At 39.1% G+C, this 18,658-nt stretch overlaps 1 protein-coding gene across 4 annotated transcripts in view; it reads right to left on the bottom strand.

Moving 5' to 3' along the window:
* LOC135476125 (glutamate receptor ionotropic, kainate 2-like) overlaps positions 1-18,658 on the bottom strand; it is an 82,947-nt gene that overhangs the window by 45,342 nt on the left and 18,947 nt on the right. For all 4 annotated transcript variants that reach the window (XM_064756061.1, XM_064756053.1, XM_064756045.1 and 1 more), the window contains exon 2: positions 3,670-3,964. In XM_064756061.1, the coding sequence (XP_064612131.1) occupies positions 3,670-3,781 (112 nt within the window). In that variant the 5' untranslated portion in view covers positions 3,782-3,964. The remainder of the gene's footprint in view (positions 1-3,669; positions 3,965-18,658) is intronic.

Consider the following 18,658-nt stretch of genomic DNA (forward strand, 5'->3'; position numbering starts at 1 on the left):
TAAACGTCTCGAGAACCATCAGGTCAATAAAGCTTAAGTGTGAATATCAACATAGACAGATCCGAGGAGGGGCCTTCCGCTCAGCTATATAGCAAATCGATCTAAACTTCACTGAATCTATTAAAGGGTACCTTAGTCACAAATTATATGATTTTTAACTCAAAAGTGAAACAGGCACAAAGGCAAATATCCGCGAAAAAAATGCAACTATTCACAATAAGCCGCAAAATGATTGTGTGATACAGAAGCATGCATGTCTCCTCTGTGTACATGGGACGGTGTACACAGACAAACACGTACATCCTATAACATTGCATACATAGGCCCAACGTAAACTCAAGCACGCACAGCATACTCGACAGTATCACAGAAAAGGATTAACGCTATGAAAGTCCTGTTTCGATCAAGACACATCAATCATGTGTTATTTGTATAAACTGTAATATGTAAGAGAACATTTATCAGAGAGTGTCAACAAATGGTCCCCTCTTCTGCCTCTCCTGATCACATAATATAGAAGTATAGTTTTCAAATATTATACAGTGCAACAACAGGATGACGACAAACTATTGCTATTATATATTCCGCTCGTTTATCATTGCTACCGTAGATTACTGAAATAAAGCCTCTCTCGTAAGTGCTATTATCATGTAAAGCCGTTGAGGAAATGAGTGACCGAGACCAGGATGCTTCCTACATTGACATATTTATCGTGTGGATAGCACATTCTGACATGTTTTCTAAGTTCTACATTTTTTTTCTGTGTGTAAGGAGAAAGTTGTAGTTGTATGGCTGAGAAATTGTTAAGTACCACGTTAAAACTCCATGAATACATATATACACTTGCCACACTTGTGAGACATAGACGACACATCAAAATTGACTAGGAGGCGTCTAAGCGTAACATAATCCCATTATAAACTGTGTTTTCCTGTGGGCCTACCCATTCAATGAGTCAATGGATTCCTATAGCTGTGGGCTGCAAAGTAACATTATGATGTGTCATATCACTATATTTCTACAAAATTCTATATTTTACACTTAACTGTTGTTTCAAGTTATTTCTTTGTTAATATTAGATATACAATCCTTTTATGTTTTAACGGATCCCTCTGGCCATCATTTAGTAACTGCCATCATTTCTTGTCGAAAGTGCTGTTGTGCGTCTTTCATTTCATTAACATTCAATATTTCCTTTGTGTATGAAAACTAGAGCGCAAGCACTGCTAAACTGACAACACACAGTTCCACAATGTTGAACGATTTGTGTTATCGGAAGCGTGTATAACATGGACATGCGCATTATGGTCAAAACAGATCTAGGGACATGGTTTCATTGCTATATGTTCAGTTTTCAGGTAGTTAAATTAATGAGGCGTATTAAATCTTTAAGTTGCTGTATGCATATATATGATGGACAAATGGTTGGCTAATAGATATATTACTTACCTTGTCGACTTCACAAGATTCATTTCAGGTCTTTCGTGTATATTTTCTTGGCATGTTTAAATTATGCATAAACATTGAATGGCTAGGGATGGTTTGCGGCTATCGTATAAATGGGTAAAGATGTGAACCTGTGAACAACTTAAACTCGATTAGCCTATAGGTATATTCTTTCCTTACAGTATATATATATATATATATATATATATATATATATGTGTGTGTGTGTGCGTGTGTGTGTGTGTGTGTGTGTGTGTGTTAGCAAGATACTTGCAGTCACGGTCCAGGCTCTTCTCAACATGGAATAACGTAGTTTACACAGCGTGTTGTTTTCAGTTTATAACAACGTTATGTTGTTTTACGGTATATTTCATTAGTATATATATATATATATATATATATATATATATATATATATATATATATATATATATATATATGTATAACGTAAAGACAAAATAAAACACCTATATTTCATTGATTCACCGAAGGGCCCATTAATGAGTAGTAGTTAAAAAAGATATATCGTCTATATAGTGAACTATGGATTCTTGTCCATTCGTACATCTAGTTAAAAGAGATACAAGTACGTGATAAGATCATAAAAAATATTTATTTGATTTATTTGATTGGTGTTTTACGCCGTATTCAAGTAAAAGAGAAAGATGTTCTGTACATAAAACATACTTTAAACAATGAAAACAAGCAAATAACCATGGCCGAATTTTATGGCAAGAAATTTAGGACATCAAAGAGCAACGAAAATGAAAGAATAGACCACGGCGGAGTGAATGCTTGGGAGATAGGTTGGCAATCACAGCATTTCTCAAATAAAGGATCCACGACATCAACTTCAGGCCTAGGACATTGGGAAGTAATATTGATTTTGTTCTGGTCTATATAGTACCTGTACAATGTGACAACCAACCCAACCCTTAGTTACATGTACTTTAAATTTAACGTTTCGGTTTGACAACTTGGCTATGGAGTGTAACACGGGATTGGTTCACTTCCTCTAGACAATGAAGTTTACAAGGGGTCGCCGAGCTAATGAAAGTCTAGTGGGACTGCAATTGTGGGATGGCTTCGAAGGATTTCCCAAGTGACCAACACACTTCATTTCTTGGTAATCAATTCACAGAAAGACTAGTACTGCTCGGGTACTGGAGAGCAGAAACAACGAAGCACATATAATTTTGTCAATATGACACAATATGTAGGTCAGCCTTCTAAATCAACATTGAGATAAAAAAAATCGAAATTATTTCCAAACTTTCACGCCGTATTTGTTGTCTTTTCCGCATTGTTTGTGTCTCACAGCATTTGTAGTACTCTCCAAATTTTCGTGTTTCAAAGGTTATATCACTAAAATATACAGGCTTAACAGGTGGCTAAAACTAATTAGAGACATAACTAAAGCATATGTACATTTCTCACTCAGAGTGTGTAAGTCAGCTTATTATTACAACGTTTGTATTTAGTACCTTCGCTCAAATTGTTCATAAGTTTATTAAAATTTAATACAGGTTTAAATCTTAATACCAGTTTTGTTCTAATACAAAACCAATTCAATTTTAGTCATACCAGGCTTAAATGATAATACACTTTTCAGACCTGAGTCAGAGTGTACTCTGAAAATATGTCACGGTAAAGTGGTCGTATATTATGTATACTATGACAGAAGAAATTAACCATAACGTACGGTTGGTTGTGCAAGTACTGTGTCTGTTCTATAGAAATGACAGATGCACTGTGCACATACACATATTGTAATACATCAACCATACAGTAGAAATACTCGTCACACACGTACATATACATACATGCAACGTGAACGATACATTCCTGGGATACCACCACTAACAGGCGTCTGTGTGGTTATTTGTAGTTTCTTGTTTATAGATATTTTTTTTGTTTTCTTATAAAATAACGTTTATCTTCAGCCAATAGCAAATAAACAATGTTTGAAGAGAGTTACCTAATAATTAAGCATGCATATCACTGTATGTACAAGGGAAGAGATCGAGCCACCACTGCGGAGCGTAGCCTGCGGGTTCTTCGCAATTTCTGTTGTTTTAATAAATTGATGGCTGTTGAAGTGCCATCCTGAAATAGCATGCGGCGTCTGTCTCGTGGCTTACGCGGAGGAAGGGGGGGGGGGGGGGGGGGGTGCTGGAATAGTGGAGTAATTAACATGGTTGAAAAAACAAAGTGCACACTTACCAACTCTAATGGTCTCCGAGACGCCTTGACCATGCACTATCCATGCTAGGAGATTGACGAGTCCGATGCCTACCGCCAGGCATTGTCTATGTACACCCTCAAACATGGCCATGTAGAGTTCTGAACAAGGTCACCTCCTGAAGACGCTCCCGTCGTAATTGTCTCTGATCCTACGATTGTATTAATCCGACTCGGTCGTCCGGCCCGGAGTAACTGAGCAGAAAAATCCATACAGGGAGTCCAATAACATAATGATACACATCACGGGGCTACATCGCCGACGAGGTAAAGCTTTCTGTGAAGACAAGAGAGAGAAGGGGGATATACACGGTGTAAAAGTCGTCGAACGCACACAGTTCAAACCGTCAATTTGTGCGATATAGTAGTAGTAGTAGTAGAAATGTGTCTGCCCGTTCTCCGTTATAGGACAGAGAGGCTTAAACGGTGGGGAGGTATAAGCGCGATGCTTTGCCCGTATAGACCGTCTCTTTACAGCCGCGACCAGACCATCGCACGGCTCCTGCGTCAACACGATCGTCAAGTGGTAAATTAGGCTTTCTCGAGGTGAATCCCCGATACTGTGCAGCGCTTTCCTGCTGTACAATAAGCTCTCAGTGAACCGGTTTCTACTCAACTGCCTACCATATCGAAAACGCAGCCGACACCGTATCTATTTTGAACCTGACAACGTTTAGCCATGAACAGTGGGTCAGGCTCCGAAGGTTATAGAGCCCGTATAACTCCCAATCAGCTGATGCTATGCCATATTTGTGTACACACTTATTACCAATCTCCCGGTGTTTTGTCTGGGTATTAAAGATGAATGCACAGAGGACTGGCATTCCCACTGACATTTTCGCTGAGTTAACGGTATTATGTATGAACAAAGATTACACAATATTGTCCACAAAATAACATGAAACAAAATCCTGTGGGAGATATTTTTATCTTAGCCTTTATAAACAAGACAATTTATATCTCTGGGGCAGAAAAATAACAACTGAGGCCAGATACAGGAAATTTAAAAGAATAACTTCGGCGTAAGCCTATGCGTATATATGTGTTGTGTACGCAAAACACAACTGTTCAAACAAAATGAATTCGCCCGAATTCCCACGGGCTAAGTTCTACGGCGGACAGGACATAATGAGCAGTCCTAACTCAAGATTTATTGCCTTGATGCACTCCCCAAAGCAACATCAATTCTTTTCTTTGATTTAGACACGATTTTAATCAAATAAACCCTATCTACTGTTAATCTAGACACTTCGCACCAAAACGACTTTCTGCCACCCAACACCTTCACGCCCCCACTCCCAGAAGTCTTTTTATCGTCCGTTGTACCGCCTTTTTTTGAGCATGCGTCAAACGAAAACAAACATGGCGGCAAGACGATTGGGTGGGAAGTTCTATTCGCCTATATATCCGACTGCTCTTTTAAAATCAAGTCGCGGCAATAATGAATCCGTTCTTCTCCGACGAGGAGCTTAATGTCCCCTCAGGCCAACTCTTTTACGAAGACTCTATCAATCACCTTTGGTCAGTAGAATTACTTAGTACGCTTTGCGCACCTCCCTTGCTTTTTGAGCGCTTAACCGCTATTTCAAACAGTGCTAGAGGCGACGGCATGTGTTCATCTCAGTCGGGTGAGACGACTGAATTGTGAAACGAGATCAGACGATCAACGATGGGTCAAGGTATACAAGCAACGTTACACATATACATGTAGCATGCGCAGACATGTAGCCAATGAATGAGGTTAGAGATTTCAACCAGTCATGCGCTCAAAGAACGTGTAAATGAGTTAACGTTATTCGTTTCATCAAGTTGTGGTGAATTCAGGAATTGCCCGATCATATATAGCCTACAGACGAATTCAGAAGATATTTGCTATACAATGAATATTGCGAAGACTCTTAACATCTTAACAGGATAAACACTGTTGGGTTTAGCCGATCTGTGGCCTAAGAGTTAGAAGTTAGATGACTGAACTTCACTCAACCTGGTATGTAAACACTTTCATAAAAAAAAGCTCACATCGTTCGTAAACTGAATATTTAAAGAACACTTCGCGACTACACACATATGACAGGCGCTTCTAACTAAACGATTTTACAGTTTTCACTGAATATGTAAAGAACACTTCGCGACCACATACTTTACCAACACCTCTAACATAATCGTAAGGTTCAGAAAATTTACAGAATTCAGACAATTTCTTAAATGGAACCGCAGCTGATCGCAAAGAATGTTTTATGTTTTTTTCCTCTCTCATTCAGCTTATAATTCCACAAAAATATATAGGCTAATTAACAGTATTCGGCTGTGCTCTTTTCAAATTTGAATTCAAGTGCAAGTATAATGCAATTATAGTGAATCACCTAAAATGTCATTTATAGCATTCCCCGTGTTGTCTGCGTCATTTGGACAGTGCAATTCACTCAAGTAATGACGTCACTGTAAATTGATTTCATTGGCTAATTCCATGTATGACAAAACTGAACATGGCCTGCAAACCGGTTTTATCACCTAAAGAAACATCAAAACAAACATTTCAAAAGATATTTGAAAAAAGCGATATCAGACATTTCTTGCGATATATATTGTATTTTTTCTTTCAACATATCAGATAATATTCTGGGGTATTAGATAATAAATCCATAATCACCGATCGCCACGATATGGCTGAAATATTGCCGATGTGGCGTAAAGCCATAATCATTCATTCATTCATAATCACCGAACGTGCACAAATGAAATCTAAGTGATAGAACATTAAGTTTCAAGTATCCATGGACCCAGTTCTCAATATGCCTATGTCCATTTTATCGAGCGGTTGCTCCTTTACCCCAATGAGCCTCTTCAAAAGGTAAAGGAGCAATCCTCAGACCAATGTAACCCGGCGATGTTCACGCTTCTTGGAAACCACTGTGATGAAAAGAATTCTTGGAGAGACCATCATGATCAAAGAGATCTTTAGTGTAGAGGATACTGTATGATTCTTTGGGGCAGGGTGGTGTGTGTGTTTTGGTGGTGGGCTGGCGGGAGTTTGAGTTAATGGGTATACATTAACCAGTATACAGGGGTATCTCAAAGTGACCGCCTGGTTGGGCTTCGGCTAACAGCCAAACCCTGACATCGCGGGTGACATATCATAATGATTGATTATCTGAGTGATTTATCACACATGCTCATGGACTGAATATAACAAAGGATTTTTTCTTCGTGGAAAAGAATTTTGCTTTCTGAAGAGAGCCATACTAAAACCCTTTGCGTGCTATAGACTCATCGAATCCAGTAAGATATGATGAAACTGCATGCAATTAATAATTCTACATGCTCCGACCGTACGTGGGCAGGTTCGGCAGGAACCTGCGGATGGTCGTGGGCTTTCTCCGATCTTTTCTCCCACCACAATGCTTGCCGCCGTCGTAAAACACCAATCAAATAAATAAATAAATAAATATCCACGTTACGTTTAACATTGCTTTAATCGGATTTCGTTTTAAGAATATATAGATGACATCTCTACATCTGAACCTGAAGACACAATAGCCAGAAACAAAAAAGAACGACAAACATTCCGGCATAAAGCCCGTAAGTAGGAAGCAAGAGTTTGGGGTTTCGAACACGCCACTTCACTAACACAGGCAGTTCGGCAAACTACGATAATCGTTTTCATTTCATATTTTCGTGGGTCTGCTAGAATGTGGTCATAAAATTTTTAGAATTTCAGTATCGTTTTATTGTATCATTATCGACCAACAAGTTCAAATCATTAACCACTAAATTTTTTCATTGACACTAAAATCAATTGTAAATTTTATTACACGTTGTAAATGAGCAAAAAGAAAGACATGCAACGGTTTTGTTGCAGCGTAATGCCAAAGAGAGGGCTTGTAGATAGCAATCCTCAGACAAAAAACAAAATTGAACTAAGTTTTATCGCTTACACTGTAAACGATAAAGCAAAATTGATAGGGTTGGTTCATTAAGAACGAACGCAGTGGCTTAACATCACAGAAAAAAGTGCCTTATTACCAACAGCAAATCAAATTTTTCGTTGTTTACAAATCCTTAATGATGAAGTTGAATCAATTTGTGGATCGTTCTCAAAAACCTTGTTTGCTATTATGGCCACATCGACATAAATGTCAGTCTATGAGTAAGAGAGGGCTTTCAGTGTATGTGTGTCTGTCAAACTTGGTTTTTAGCTTAAGCCAGACCATCTGTGGTTTCTCCGAATCCAGTGTTAGTTTGGTTAGTAACCGACACAGGGAGATCGTTGCCCGAGCCTGTCTGATGTGACATCTGCATTTAATACGGGTACAGATAAGGCTAGCCACGAGGGTCTGGCAAACTGATGACCTTAGACTATTGCCGGATTCTGACCTGGCTTCCGCTGAGCCTGTTGATGACAAGTGCCTTCGGGTTCTGTCCATTCCACTTCAGCTTTGGGATGTTTGTATCTTTTCCATCCTCTCAAATAACATCAGGCGTCAAGTATACAAATGGATTTTTTAATTGTTAACAGATTACTGCACAGTTCGATAGGCAAATGGAGTGTAAGGAGACACTTCTGTGGTCGTATCTTCTTCTTGTTACAATGTATACTATGTGTTTTATTCATGGTGGTTAATTGTTTATCATGGCATATTGCACCCAATATCCTTAAAATAAGCTCAAATACGTTATTTACAACCAAGGAATCTCTTGTGTCGACGAAGTGTGCTACATTTCTAACCATACAGGTGATCAAACAAGTAAATAAGTATGTTCCCAGGTTCATATAGATTCATTTTGCATTTTTCCCTTGATCAAAACACACAAGTACTGTGGGTAGAACAATATTGGGCCTTGATTGAAATCCAATAATTCAACTTAACCGCCATAGAATGCGACATCTTCAGCACCATCGTGAATCCACGAGTTACATCTATATGTCTTGTCTGTAGTGGTCGCGGATAGCGGGTCTTTTCCCAACGTCGTTTTGTTAGCGAAGCGATCATATAACACATTGCACGTAGATGTACATGAAAACAGATACATATATAGCATGCATATTGTTTCGAATAATTCCAAAGCCACACCCTTTAATTGTATAACATACTGTAATATATATTTTGTATAAGTGTTACAGTGTTTAATACAAAGGTCATGCTCAGGAATTATTCAAACCTGTATCCATGCTACATCAAACATAAAACGCTTATTTTACATAAAAAAAAACTGTTCCGTAAAATAAAGCCTCTGTAGTACCGTTGTATACTTACATAACCGTATATACTTTCAAGTAAAAACCTCCATGCTTTTTGGTCCACAATTGTCACCATTTTTACCCTACAAACTGCGGTTTTTGCTGTGTAGGTTTCTGTTATGCCTGATGAGGTTAGTTGCAATTTCGTCCTGTGTTTTATAAAGTAAATCTTCTCTAATGCACAGCAGAGCTGTAACCTCAGCACACTGGATGGGATGTACTGTGCGGTACGTTTCAGAAATATCCAAAATCTGGGCAGTAGCGTGCGGTATACAGCTGCTGATTACTGTGTGGGAATTACTGTTTTTTGGCCCAGTACAGGCTGTGGCCACATGATTCAGTGCAGTAATGAACTTTACGGTATACTGCATGTTAATTGAATACATGGTATTTTAGGGCATGTTGTGAACCACACAGTATTCTGCAGCTATAGCATTAGGAATCTCAACCATTTTCAATTATTTGTGGGGATGTAATGCTGTTATTCAGAACTGCCTCCAATTCTACTGGAAATCATGATTAATTTACTGGAATTAATATATCCTATTTCGAGCACCAAAGCATAAAACAGTGCTATTTTTGTGGATCGTTCTTACCTCAAGCAAAATTCATGTTTCGGTTATCTATCCGTACGCTGTGCCAGATGATGCCAAAAAATCCAAACCGTTAATTCCTGCAGCGTTACATCTGGCGTGCCTGTCTTCCTTCACGGCGCCCAGATGTATACCCGCAAAGACGAAACCAACACCAAGTATATACACACGCTGTATCAACCGTGCAGTTTCCAAATGGTCAAAACATTTTTCAAAATCTATTTCCTAGACGATCTTCAGATTTCCTCATTATTACAAAGTTAGCACCACAGATGGAGGCGGCTGTCTATTTGTCCCGTAGTAGCCCACCTTGAGTTCCGTTATCGCCAAATAATTCGTTCCATCCTTCACCATAAAATCGACTGTTGACTAACGATGAAAGACATGCTGCTGGAACGCCGAATTAACGGATGCATTAACGTCCTGGCAGGCGGAGATTTTTTCCTCAGATTTACAAACATGTTTTCGGTCATAGTTGTGATGTGATACAGGGCATTCTGCAAGGCGTTCTTTTACGCCCAAGCTTATATTACACACTGGTGCTTTAAAAGCGAAAGCACAGTGTACGCTTGTGTTCCTCCACAGGCTGCATCATGTCCAGGCGTATACAACACTGACTGGAAAGCAACACGAGCTTGTATGTTGAACGCACTTGGTTAGGGGTTTTCGAATGGTACAAGAGGCCTATGGTGACCTCATGGGTCTGTGGGCTAATCGTCCACAGCGACGTCGGCTTAGATTTCTCGGCCAGTGGGGAACGTCAAAAGTGGCTAGTTATACACCCACATGACTGTCTAAGTTTCTTTTGTTTGATAATGTGTAGTTATGCTATGGTATATATCAGATGTTGCAACCAGCACGTGTTTCTTTTCAAAGTAACACATCCCATAAAAGAAATAGGAGTCCTTCGAGAAAAAAAAACAGGAAACATTCGGAGAGTGTGAAAGGTTACAAAGCTATTCCCGCTTGTCACCAGCATCTTAGCACCTTCTGACATCTCGTCGCAAACTCAGCAGCAGTGCTGACGATAGAGTCACACGAAATTGGAAAAAAACGAGATCGTAAAACTGAAATTAGAAACTTAAAAACATTTCTTTCCACGTAGGGTTCCTGTTCATTAAATACTTTTCCCTTGAAGTTACAATGACATGAACTGATCGTATTTTTATTGTCCTTAAGGTATGGGCTACTAGTCCGGGTAAACTCCGAGTTTTGAAGCTATTATAACGGTTGCCTACTAAACAATGGCGCTTCTACTAAATGGATGTCTTCACCGTCACGATGTCGTGAAAAGACGCGATAAAAGCTCACAGTCAACGACCGGTATAAAATGGTGAAGGATCGGAGACTACTGTTTAATTAGACAGCAAATGCCCCACTGTACAAAGCTTCTGATTTGACTAACTTTTTAAGGGAAGATTTCTTGCATTATCATATTTCTTCACATTTTTGCCAAAAAATCATCAGTTAATAACTTTTACTGTCCTGAAATTAAATACACAGCTAGTGGCACAGTGATCCAAAAGAATATGGTGTAGGCCCACTTTACCAGCGACTTCAAGTTAAATGTTTTCCAACGATAAGACACTGCAATTGTATACCACATATTGGTGAACTGGTTAACTGTCTTCATGAAAAGCTCCCTGTACCATTCGAAAACCCCTTAACCAAGTGCGTTGATATAAGAAAACAAATGCAAAGTTGTGTTATACGTCTAAAAGCAACTGTATGTACAAAAATACACAAGGTACATATTTATTGCAACCAACTGGGTCATTAACGTGTGACTTGCATACATCTTAATGTAAATTATGATACTTTATTTGTGTACTAAATTGTGTACATGTAAGTGACATAAGTGTAAGTTTACATCGCGAGCCACACGGGCACATGTGTACAAAACGGTACACATTTGCTTTTTGAGATATCTTCAGGGTTGTCATATTGTGATGTATAACAAACACATTGAAAACCATATAGTGCTAACTCATTATACCATCTTTATACAGTCGTCTTCGTGCTAGTTAAATCAAGAAACCAGCTATAGGTCACTAAGTCTCTTGACAAATACCAGGGACCGAACAACTTTCGCCGGTAACTGGTTTAAACCAAACCAAAGCAATAAAGCAGTGATTTGATATCGTAAAGTATAACATCTTTAGTACATAAGTGTAGACTTAAACAGTCTCCGCATCTCTACGCGTTCCCTGCGTGGCAAATCCATAGCCTAATAATATATAGAATTGCTTAGGTTTGGAGGCCATCAGCATGACCCAAGTGGGGTTTCCAGTCATGGTTCCGCTCACAAGAAATGACTTCTCAGCAGTAGAACGCCTTTTTTGTCCAGGAAATAAACCGTATTTATTTGCTCACAAAGACAGCCGCATCTGTATATATACCTACGGTACAAAGTATATATACACGCCTAAAATTATGTTCCATGCATACATCACCAACTTTGTTTGCTTAACTGAGTTCAAGCTCAAAAAAATGCAGATGTCTTGAACTTCTTTAAACAATGTGGATAGCTTAATAAAAATAGTTCTCTCACCGCACACCCTTGGGAAGATAAATCCGAAAGACTAGTTTCAATTAGCACTAAAAACGTTTTGCAAGCCTAGAGCAAGAACAGTTAGAGTGATAATGTCAAAAGGCGCGCGCGGAAGACTTCCGTTAATTATTATTCATCTGTGCAATGGTGGTCATTTTAAGGAGACCATGAAATATCCCATGCACGGTACTACGTGTATACACACACACACACACACACACCTATGTGTGGAAAACTAGAAATCTTCAACGAAAATCACACTGCGGAAAGGGGCGTGGTCGAGCGCATGTCATCACCAAGGTCCCACTATAGCAGAGAGGGCGAAGAAATCTACACATTTCCTGTCAAAGGTAGGGTTTGAATCCGCACCTTGTGTTTCCTGGAAAGAAGTTGAATGGTAACCACCTTTAATCACCGCCTGCTTTATCCGCATTATGAACTGGTGCTTATATTCTTGTTATTTTCCCTGAAATCCACGTGTGTTAAGGGATTACAGTGAACGCTATACACATATACAACCATGTATGGGTCGACTGCGGCTTAAAGGAATGAAATTTGTCAGGTGCCTCGACAGGTGCGGTAGTTTAAGCCTCGATGTCCTCTACATACCCATAAACCCAACAATAAATGCCATTGATTGATTATATACGGTGCAAACCACCAATACGACTAACGGTATCAAAAACTGTGCGACCCACCAAATGTTACCTTAAATTACAGTGATGATAGACAATACTCCAGTCTGGCTTTGCAGGATGTCTCCATAATAAGACGAACTCTTGATCTCATTAATCGTTGGTTACTGTAACTCATCCACATAGCCTTAGATTCCAAGGCTAGGACATATATTTAACGACGAAAATGACCGACGCATGCGCATTTCAAAAATACACCTAACGATCAAGGACAAGAAGAACATCATCACCAAAACAACCACAACAACAACAACGCTGTTCTCTGAAAGACCTTCTTGTCTCATCTAATGAAGAAAAAAAAAATAAAAAATATCTTCCTGTGGCGTTTTGTTGCAGCTATATATAAATATGTATATCAGCACGAAACGCTTCCAGGGACAGGTTTTATTTAGATCACAGCGAATACAACAAGGTATAATTCGCTGGTTAGAACTTCGCCAGACTTACAGGTTGCTGTTTTCCTTTCTGGCGTGGAATTGTCCGCTTGTATATTCATTACTAGACGGGTTTAATGTAAAACAGAGACGTGGTACATGTACGGCACAATTACGAGCAAGGTATCCTCTCGGGTAACAAGGTTAGAGAGGCGCCGGGAGTCACTGGCGGGATAATCAGGTCACGCATCCTGTCAGACACCCACACCTTCGGCGTACACTGTACAATAAAGACAGTTAAGGTCGCATGGGAAATAGATTACCTTGATCTTTTGAAGCGTATTTTACTTTATTTCATTCATTTTATTTATTTATAGCATAACTTCTTCTAATTTACTAGCTTCTTATGAATTTAGCCACTAAATTAATTTCACTTTATTCAGTTTACAGTTACATGTACTTACTTAACTTAGCTATAGTCACTGATGTAGGTACGGCATAGCTATCTATTCATATGTTTATTAATCTATTTATTTAAAATATACAGATATAGATATATACAAAATTATTTATACATTTTCGTCTTCATATTTGACGCATCATTGGACAGTTTTTAACTTTACAATATATTTTACGGAATTTGTATACAAAAATGATCTGTAGAGTTACGGTTCCTGGTGAAATATGCAGAAAACACTTTCCTGTGATCTGCATCACTGCCCCTATACGTGTACATGTACAGTTAGTTTGTTTGAAAATATCACCATTCACAACTCTTTTCGCAACTGAAGCGTTGTTCTTTGGGAAATGACTTCAAATAACATGAAGATTTAAGGGATGACTTCAAACAACCATCAGATGAAAAAGCGTTGTGAAGCAACTCTGTTTTCATGTGGAGTTTTCGTGAAAACTATTGTATCCGCAGTAACAATCCTGCAAAACATTAATAACTCAGAACTGTGCTGACTTATTAACGCAGACTAATAGAAAATTATCCAAGCCTTTCGAGACACCAAAACGCAATGACAGAAGAAAGACAGTCATATCTTGCCATGTAACCTGGTGTGGCAAGCATTCATGTTTGAGATTTTTGTATCCACCCTGGTGGAACACACGCCTTTTGTTGTTGTACAAAGTGATAATGAAGTGAGTCCAGCTATGACGATTTCTAATAACTCATGTTGTTTCCAAAGCGTAAATGCAATACAAACACGTACAAATTGATAGATAAGTTTGTTCTCCTAAATCAAAGCTGTCTGATTTCCATGAAATCAGAAACTAGAATCACAGTTACAAGAAAATTATAGGATGCTCTTTAATTATCTGAATGTACCACATGGTTCCAACAGGAACATAAAGTTATTTTATTTAAAAACACTGATTATACTTCCGCGCAAGGACATTAGTGGTGGGGCTACACCAAAAAAAAAATGAATCTGTTAATTTTAACAGAAAAGTTGATATCTGAGTGATGCTAGAATGAATTCTGTTATTATAACACAATTATGTGTCATATTCAACATCATATTCTGTTAGTCTAATCTGGGATACAATATGACACACATTGTATCCCAGGTCGAAGGGGATCTTTATGTTGAATTTTTTATAGAATGCATGTTTGACCTTTAACAGAATAATCTTGTACAGTAGCGGAATCACTCAGACAACATGCTTTCTGTTAAATTTAGTAGATTTTTTGAGTCAATTTATAAGCCTTAAAATGCCTAAGTTTGTCGCAGGTCAAACTTGTCTAGTGGTGGAAGTGATGTGAAACGATCATATATGGCGACGCATGCGCTGTTACGAGCGTGGTCTTGCACGCGCATGGCGCGAGGTTCGCCAGCCTGTACGCCACATGGTCCCCATACACTCAGAGAGCGTTGTACGCATCACTTCCTCCGGCAAATAAGTTAACTACCCTTATGGGTTTCCTCAGAACAGCTGCACCCTAAGAGACTGTGTGCCAGCACGAGGTAGTGCAAGGACTGTTCACCGTCTAATCTATATCGATCCCACTTACCGCTTTGTCCAGTCTATTTCATTGAATATGCAGCACCAAATTTGTCGATACACTCATAAAGGGGGGTGACAAATAGCTAATAAAAATTCCGGTACTAACGAGTCAATAGTTTTTTGGGGTGTACTGAAGAAGCCTTTATCTGGCTTACTTAGGCATGTAGCTGATATCCGACATTGCGTATATTAGGATATTTATACGTGATTAGCAGAGATTTACGCACTGTACTTTCGGCCTTGGGTATAGAAGGGTTAATGAATCAAGGCACAAAGCAATACTATGACAATATCAAAGGCGGTATGGACGGCGTACTGGTGAACGAGAATCAACAGACCAGTACCCCAGTAACGAACCCAGATCGTTAGGAACCGCCGACCAGCTGAGGTGCATAAAGGGGGAAAGAGAGATAGAGACCGCTGTATACGGTTTCTTGGTTTCTTAATCTACTTACACCGTCTGGAACTTTTAGCTTCACAGCTCAATGGCTAGAAAACCTGTTACAACTTTCGTTTTAATCCAAAACAGCCGACTGTTCGCCAGTCTGTTCGCGACTGGCTAAAAATTTAATTAGCATCGGTCTGTGTAATGAGTATATCAGTATATAGCAAAGTCTGGAATACTTATAAGTGGTTCGTTGTTTGTCCTCGAACTCGTACATTGATTGATTGAGCGTTAACAGTGTGGTGACATCTTCAGCTGTATTTTAGCCATATCTTGAAAGCCAGATTGCAAATCGTGGCGGATTTTCTCGGTGCTAAAAGGGATATTATCCCCTCTCAAAATCTAGCTGGCTTGCTTTCAGACAAAATGTTCTCTATTGGCCTTTTTCGGCTTTGTCTTTTGACATCCCTTTAATGAAAAAGCTGTTAGACGGCTCTGTCAGAATTGACATCAAACTGGCAGAAATGCAATACCATACGTGGTCTTTAGCCGTTTGCATGTTGAAATATGTGGTAATCTTTTTTTCCCGTCTCTTTGTTCGCTTGGCGTAACGTTATTCGTAATAACCAGCCGCTGAATGAAAACGTCTATCAACTCCTCAGCTGAAGAAACATTCCAAGATGTAAATGGAGAAACGTATTTACTGGTTACTGGTTACACACATTTTTGCCACACTTACGCAACAAATTAGCCAAATATTGTATCACCCACAAACACATATACGACTAAATCGGGTTATGAAATATGATCTTGCACAGACGGATACATCAATATATCTCGGAGCTTTTACAAATACTTTACACATACTTGCCTTGAGTAATGAAAGTAAACTACATGGATATTCATTTTGAAATCAGCAAAAAAATACAAGTGTTAATTATACGAAGTACTGCGAATAACATTTATTATGTTCAATGTCATGCTGGAATAAACCGATTTTAGTTTATACAATGTATAGTTGAAGACGTACAGCACAGAGAGTAAAACCAGACCAGCAACGACCGGGTGACAGCTGGCAAATGGTCACACGCAACCAGTGAAATAAGGCCTCTTGTCAGTGCCCTCATTATGGCGGGCTGATTTTGACAACAAAGTCGAGGATTAGTAGGAAAGAAAGGCACAGGTGGACGTAGAGGAGAAATACCATTGTACTACCCTACTTTATGTCATAATTTGTGACGAGTGACGGGTGAACTAATCATTCCTGACAACACAAACACCTCATATCATTTATTTATTTATTTATTCATTTATTTGATTGATATTTTACGCCGTGCTCAAGAGTATTTCACTTATACGACGGCGGCCAGCATTATAGTGGGAGGAAACCGGGCAGAACTCGGGGGAAACACACGACCGTCCGCAGGTTGCTGGCATTTATATCATATATGAGTGAGAAACCGAAATAAACACACAGAGCGATCCACCAAAGCGAAAATGGAAAATTAATATAGGAGCTACAATTACATGACTACACCCGCATTGTTATACACTTGTGTTTATTTATTTATCCACGTCAGTGCTTCGCTGATCAGCTATAGCAGGGCGAAAAAACAACAGTTTTTGCTGGTACAATATTAATACATATGGTCATAAAATATATGTGCCAGCACCATAATAATGTATGAGGCTCATTGCTACGAGGTATATACATGTACAGTTGAAAAGTGATTAAACGGTTGGGTAGTTCACAGGTGTAAATTGCAGACATATATATCTAGCTGGATAAGATAGGGTATAACCTGAAGGCACAAATGTTTTACACCGTCTATTAAAGCATTCGTAAAATCGTCACTTCATCATCGAACAATGAGACCAGTTCTAAAGACGGTCTGGCTATATTTTCAGTATAATATTTAAAGCATTTGAATGCAGAATGTTTGATGAACAGTAGGCCCGCATAACTGATTCACTAGCTGATGAAATAAGCGTATGGCTGATTCCAAGATTAACTAATCCTTAAATTGACTCAGTCACTCACTCATTCATCCAATGATTAACTGATTCGTAGGCTGACAGACTAACGGACTGGCTATTGGAACAGGACTGACTGACTGACTCACTCACTCACTCACTGATTATCTGACTCATAGGTTTGGCAGACTAACGGAGACTCATTGCCTCATTCCCGATTTACTGACTCATACACTGAGTCATTAACTAACGGTCTGGCTACTGGAGCAGGGCTGACCTTCTGATTGACTGAGTGACTGACTCCTTCACTCAATCATTCACGTACCAGTTCACTCACTCATTAGCTGACAAAATCGCCAAATGAACACGACATCAAAACCCTCTGTCTATCGTGCTTCACTCACTCATTCACTCACTCACTGATTAACTGCCTCATACGCTGACAGGCTAACGGAAGGAGCACTGGAACATGACTGACTGACTGAATAATTACCTTATAGACTGACTGACTCACAAACGGACAGTCTACTGGAGCAGGAGTGACTAACTCACCGACTCATTCACGGATTCACTGTCTCAGACTTCACTGGAGCAGGGCTGACCGACTCACTCACTCACTAACGTATATTTTCTCTCGCTAATAAGCTGACAAATTCACTGGCGGAACTCGTAATAAAAGAACTCTCTGTCTATAGTGTTTCACACAATAAATAGACGATATACGGTGACATGTTGCATATGGAATAAACCTTCAGAGAATTCATTCCCTGTAGTGCTCATCGCATTCTTCAATAAACCAACGTAATATCGAAAATTTACTCCTTTTTTTGGGATGAGAAATCCTGTTCTGCATTAAGTTTTCATTCCATCTAATATATTATGTTTTCCAATATAATACCGTGTTCTGATTTTGTTCCTGGTGTCAAATGTCTGACGAGGAACACTGCATTAAACACACATATGTCATATCCGGGACCCAGTTAAATCTCAATTAAAGGAACATTCCCGGGGTCATCTAAGCTCACAAAACGCGATTATGATTTTTCACATGCTGTTTCCAGTTGACGGCCGTATGCCGGATTGCTGATGCAATAAACAGGGGCTTTCTTTAATATCAACACTTGAGAATGGCGTTGGACGGTCACGA

Source organism: Liolophura sinensis, chromosome 1 (assembly GCF_032854445.1).
Source record: "Liolophura sinensis isolate JHLJ2023 chromosome 1, CUHK_Ljap_v2, whole genome shotgun sequence".
In the NCBI taxonomy this organism is placed as follows: domain Eukaryota; kingdom Metazoa; phylum Mollusca; class Polyplacophora; order Chitonida; family Chitonidae; genus Liolophura; species Liolophura sinensis.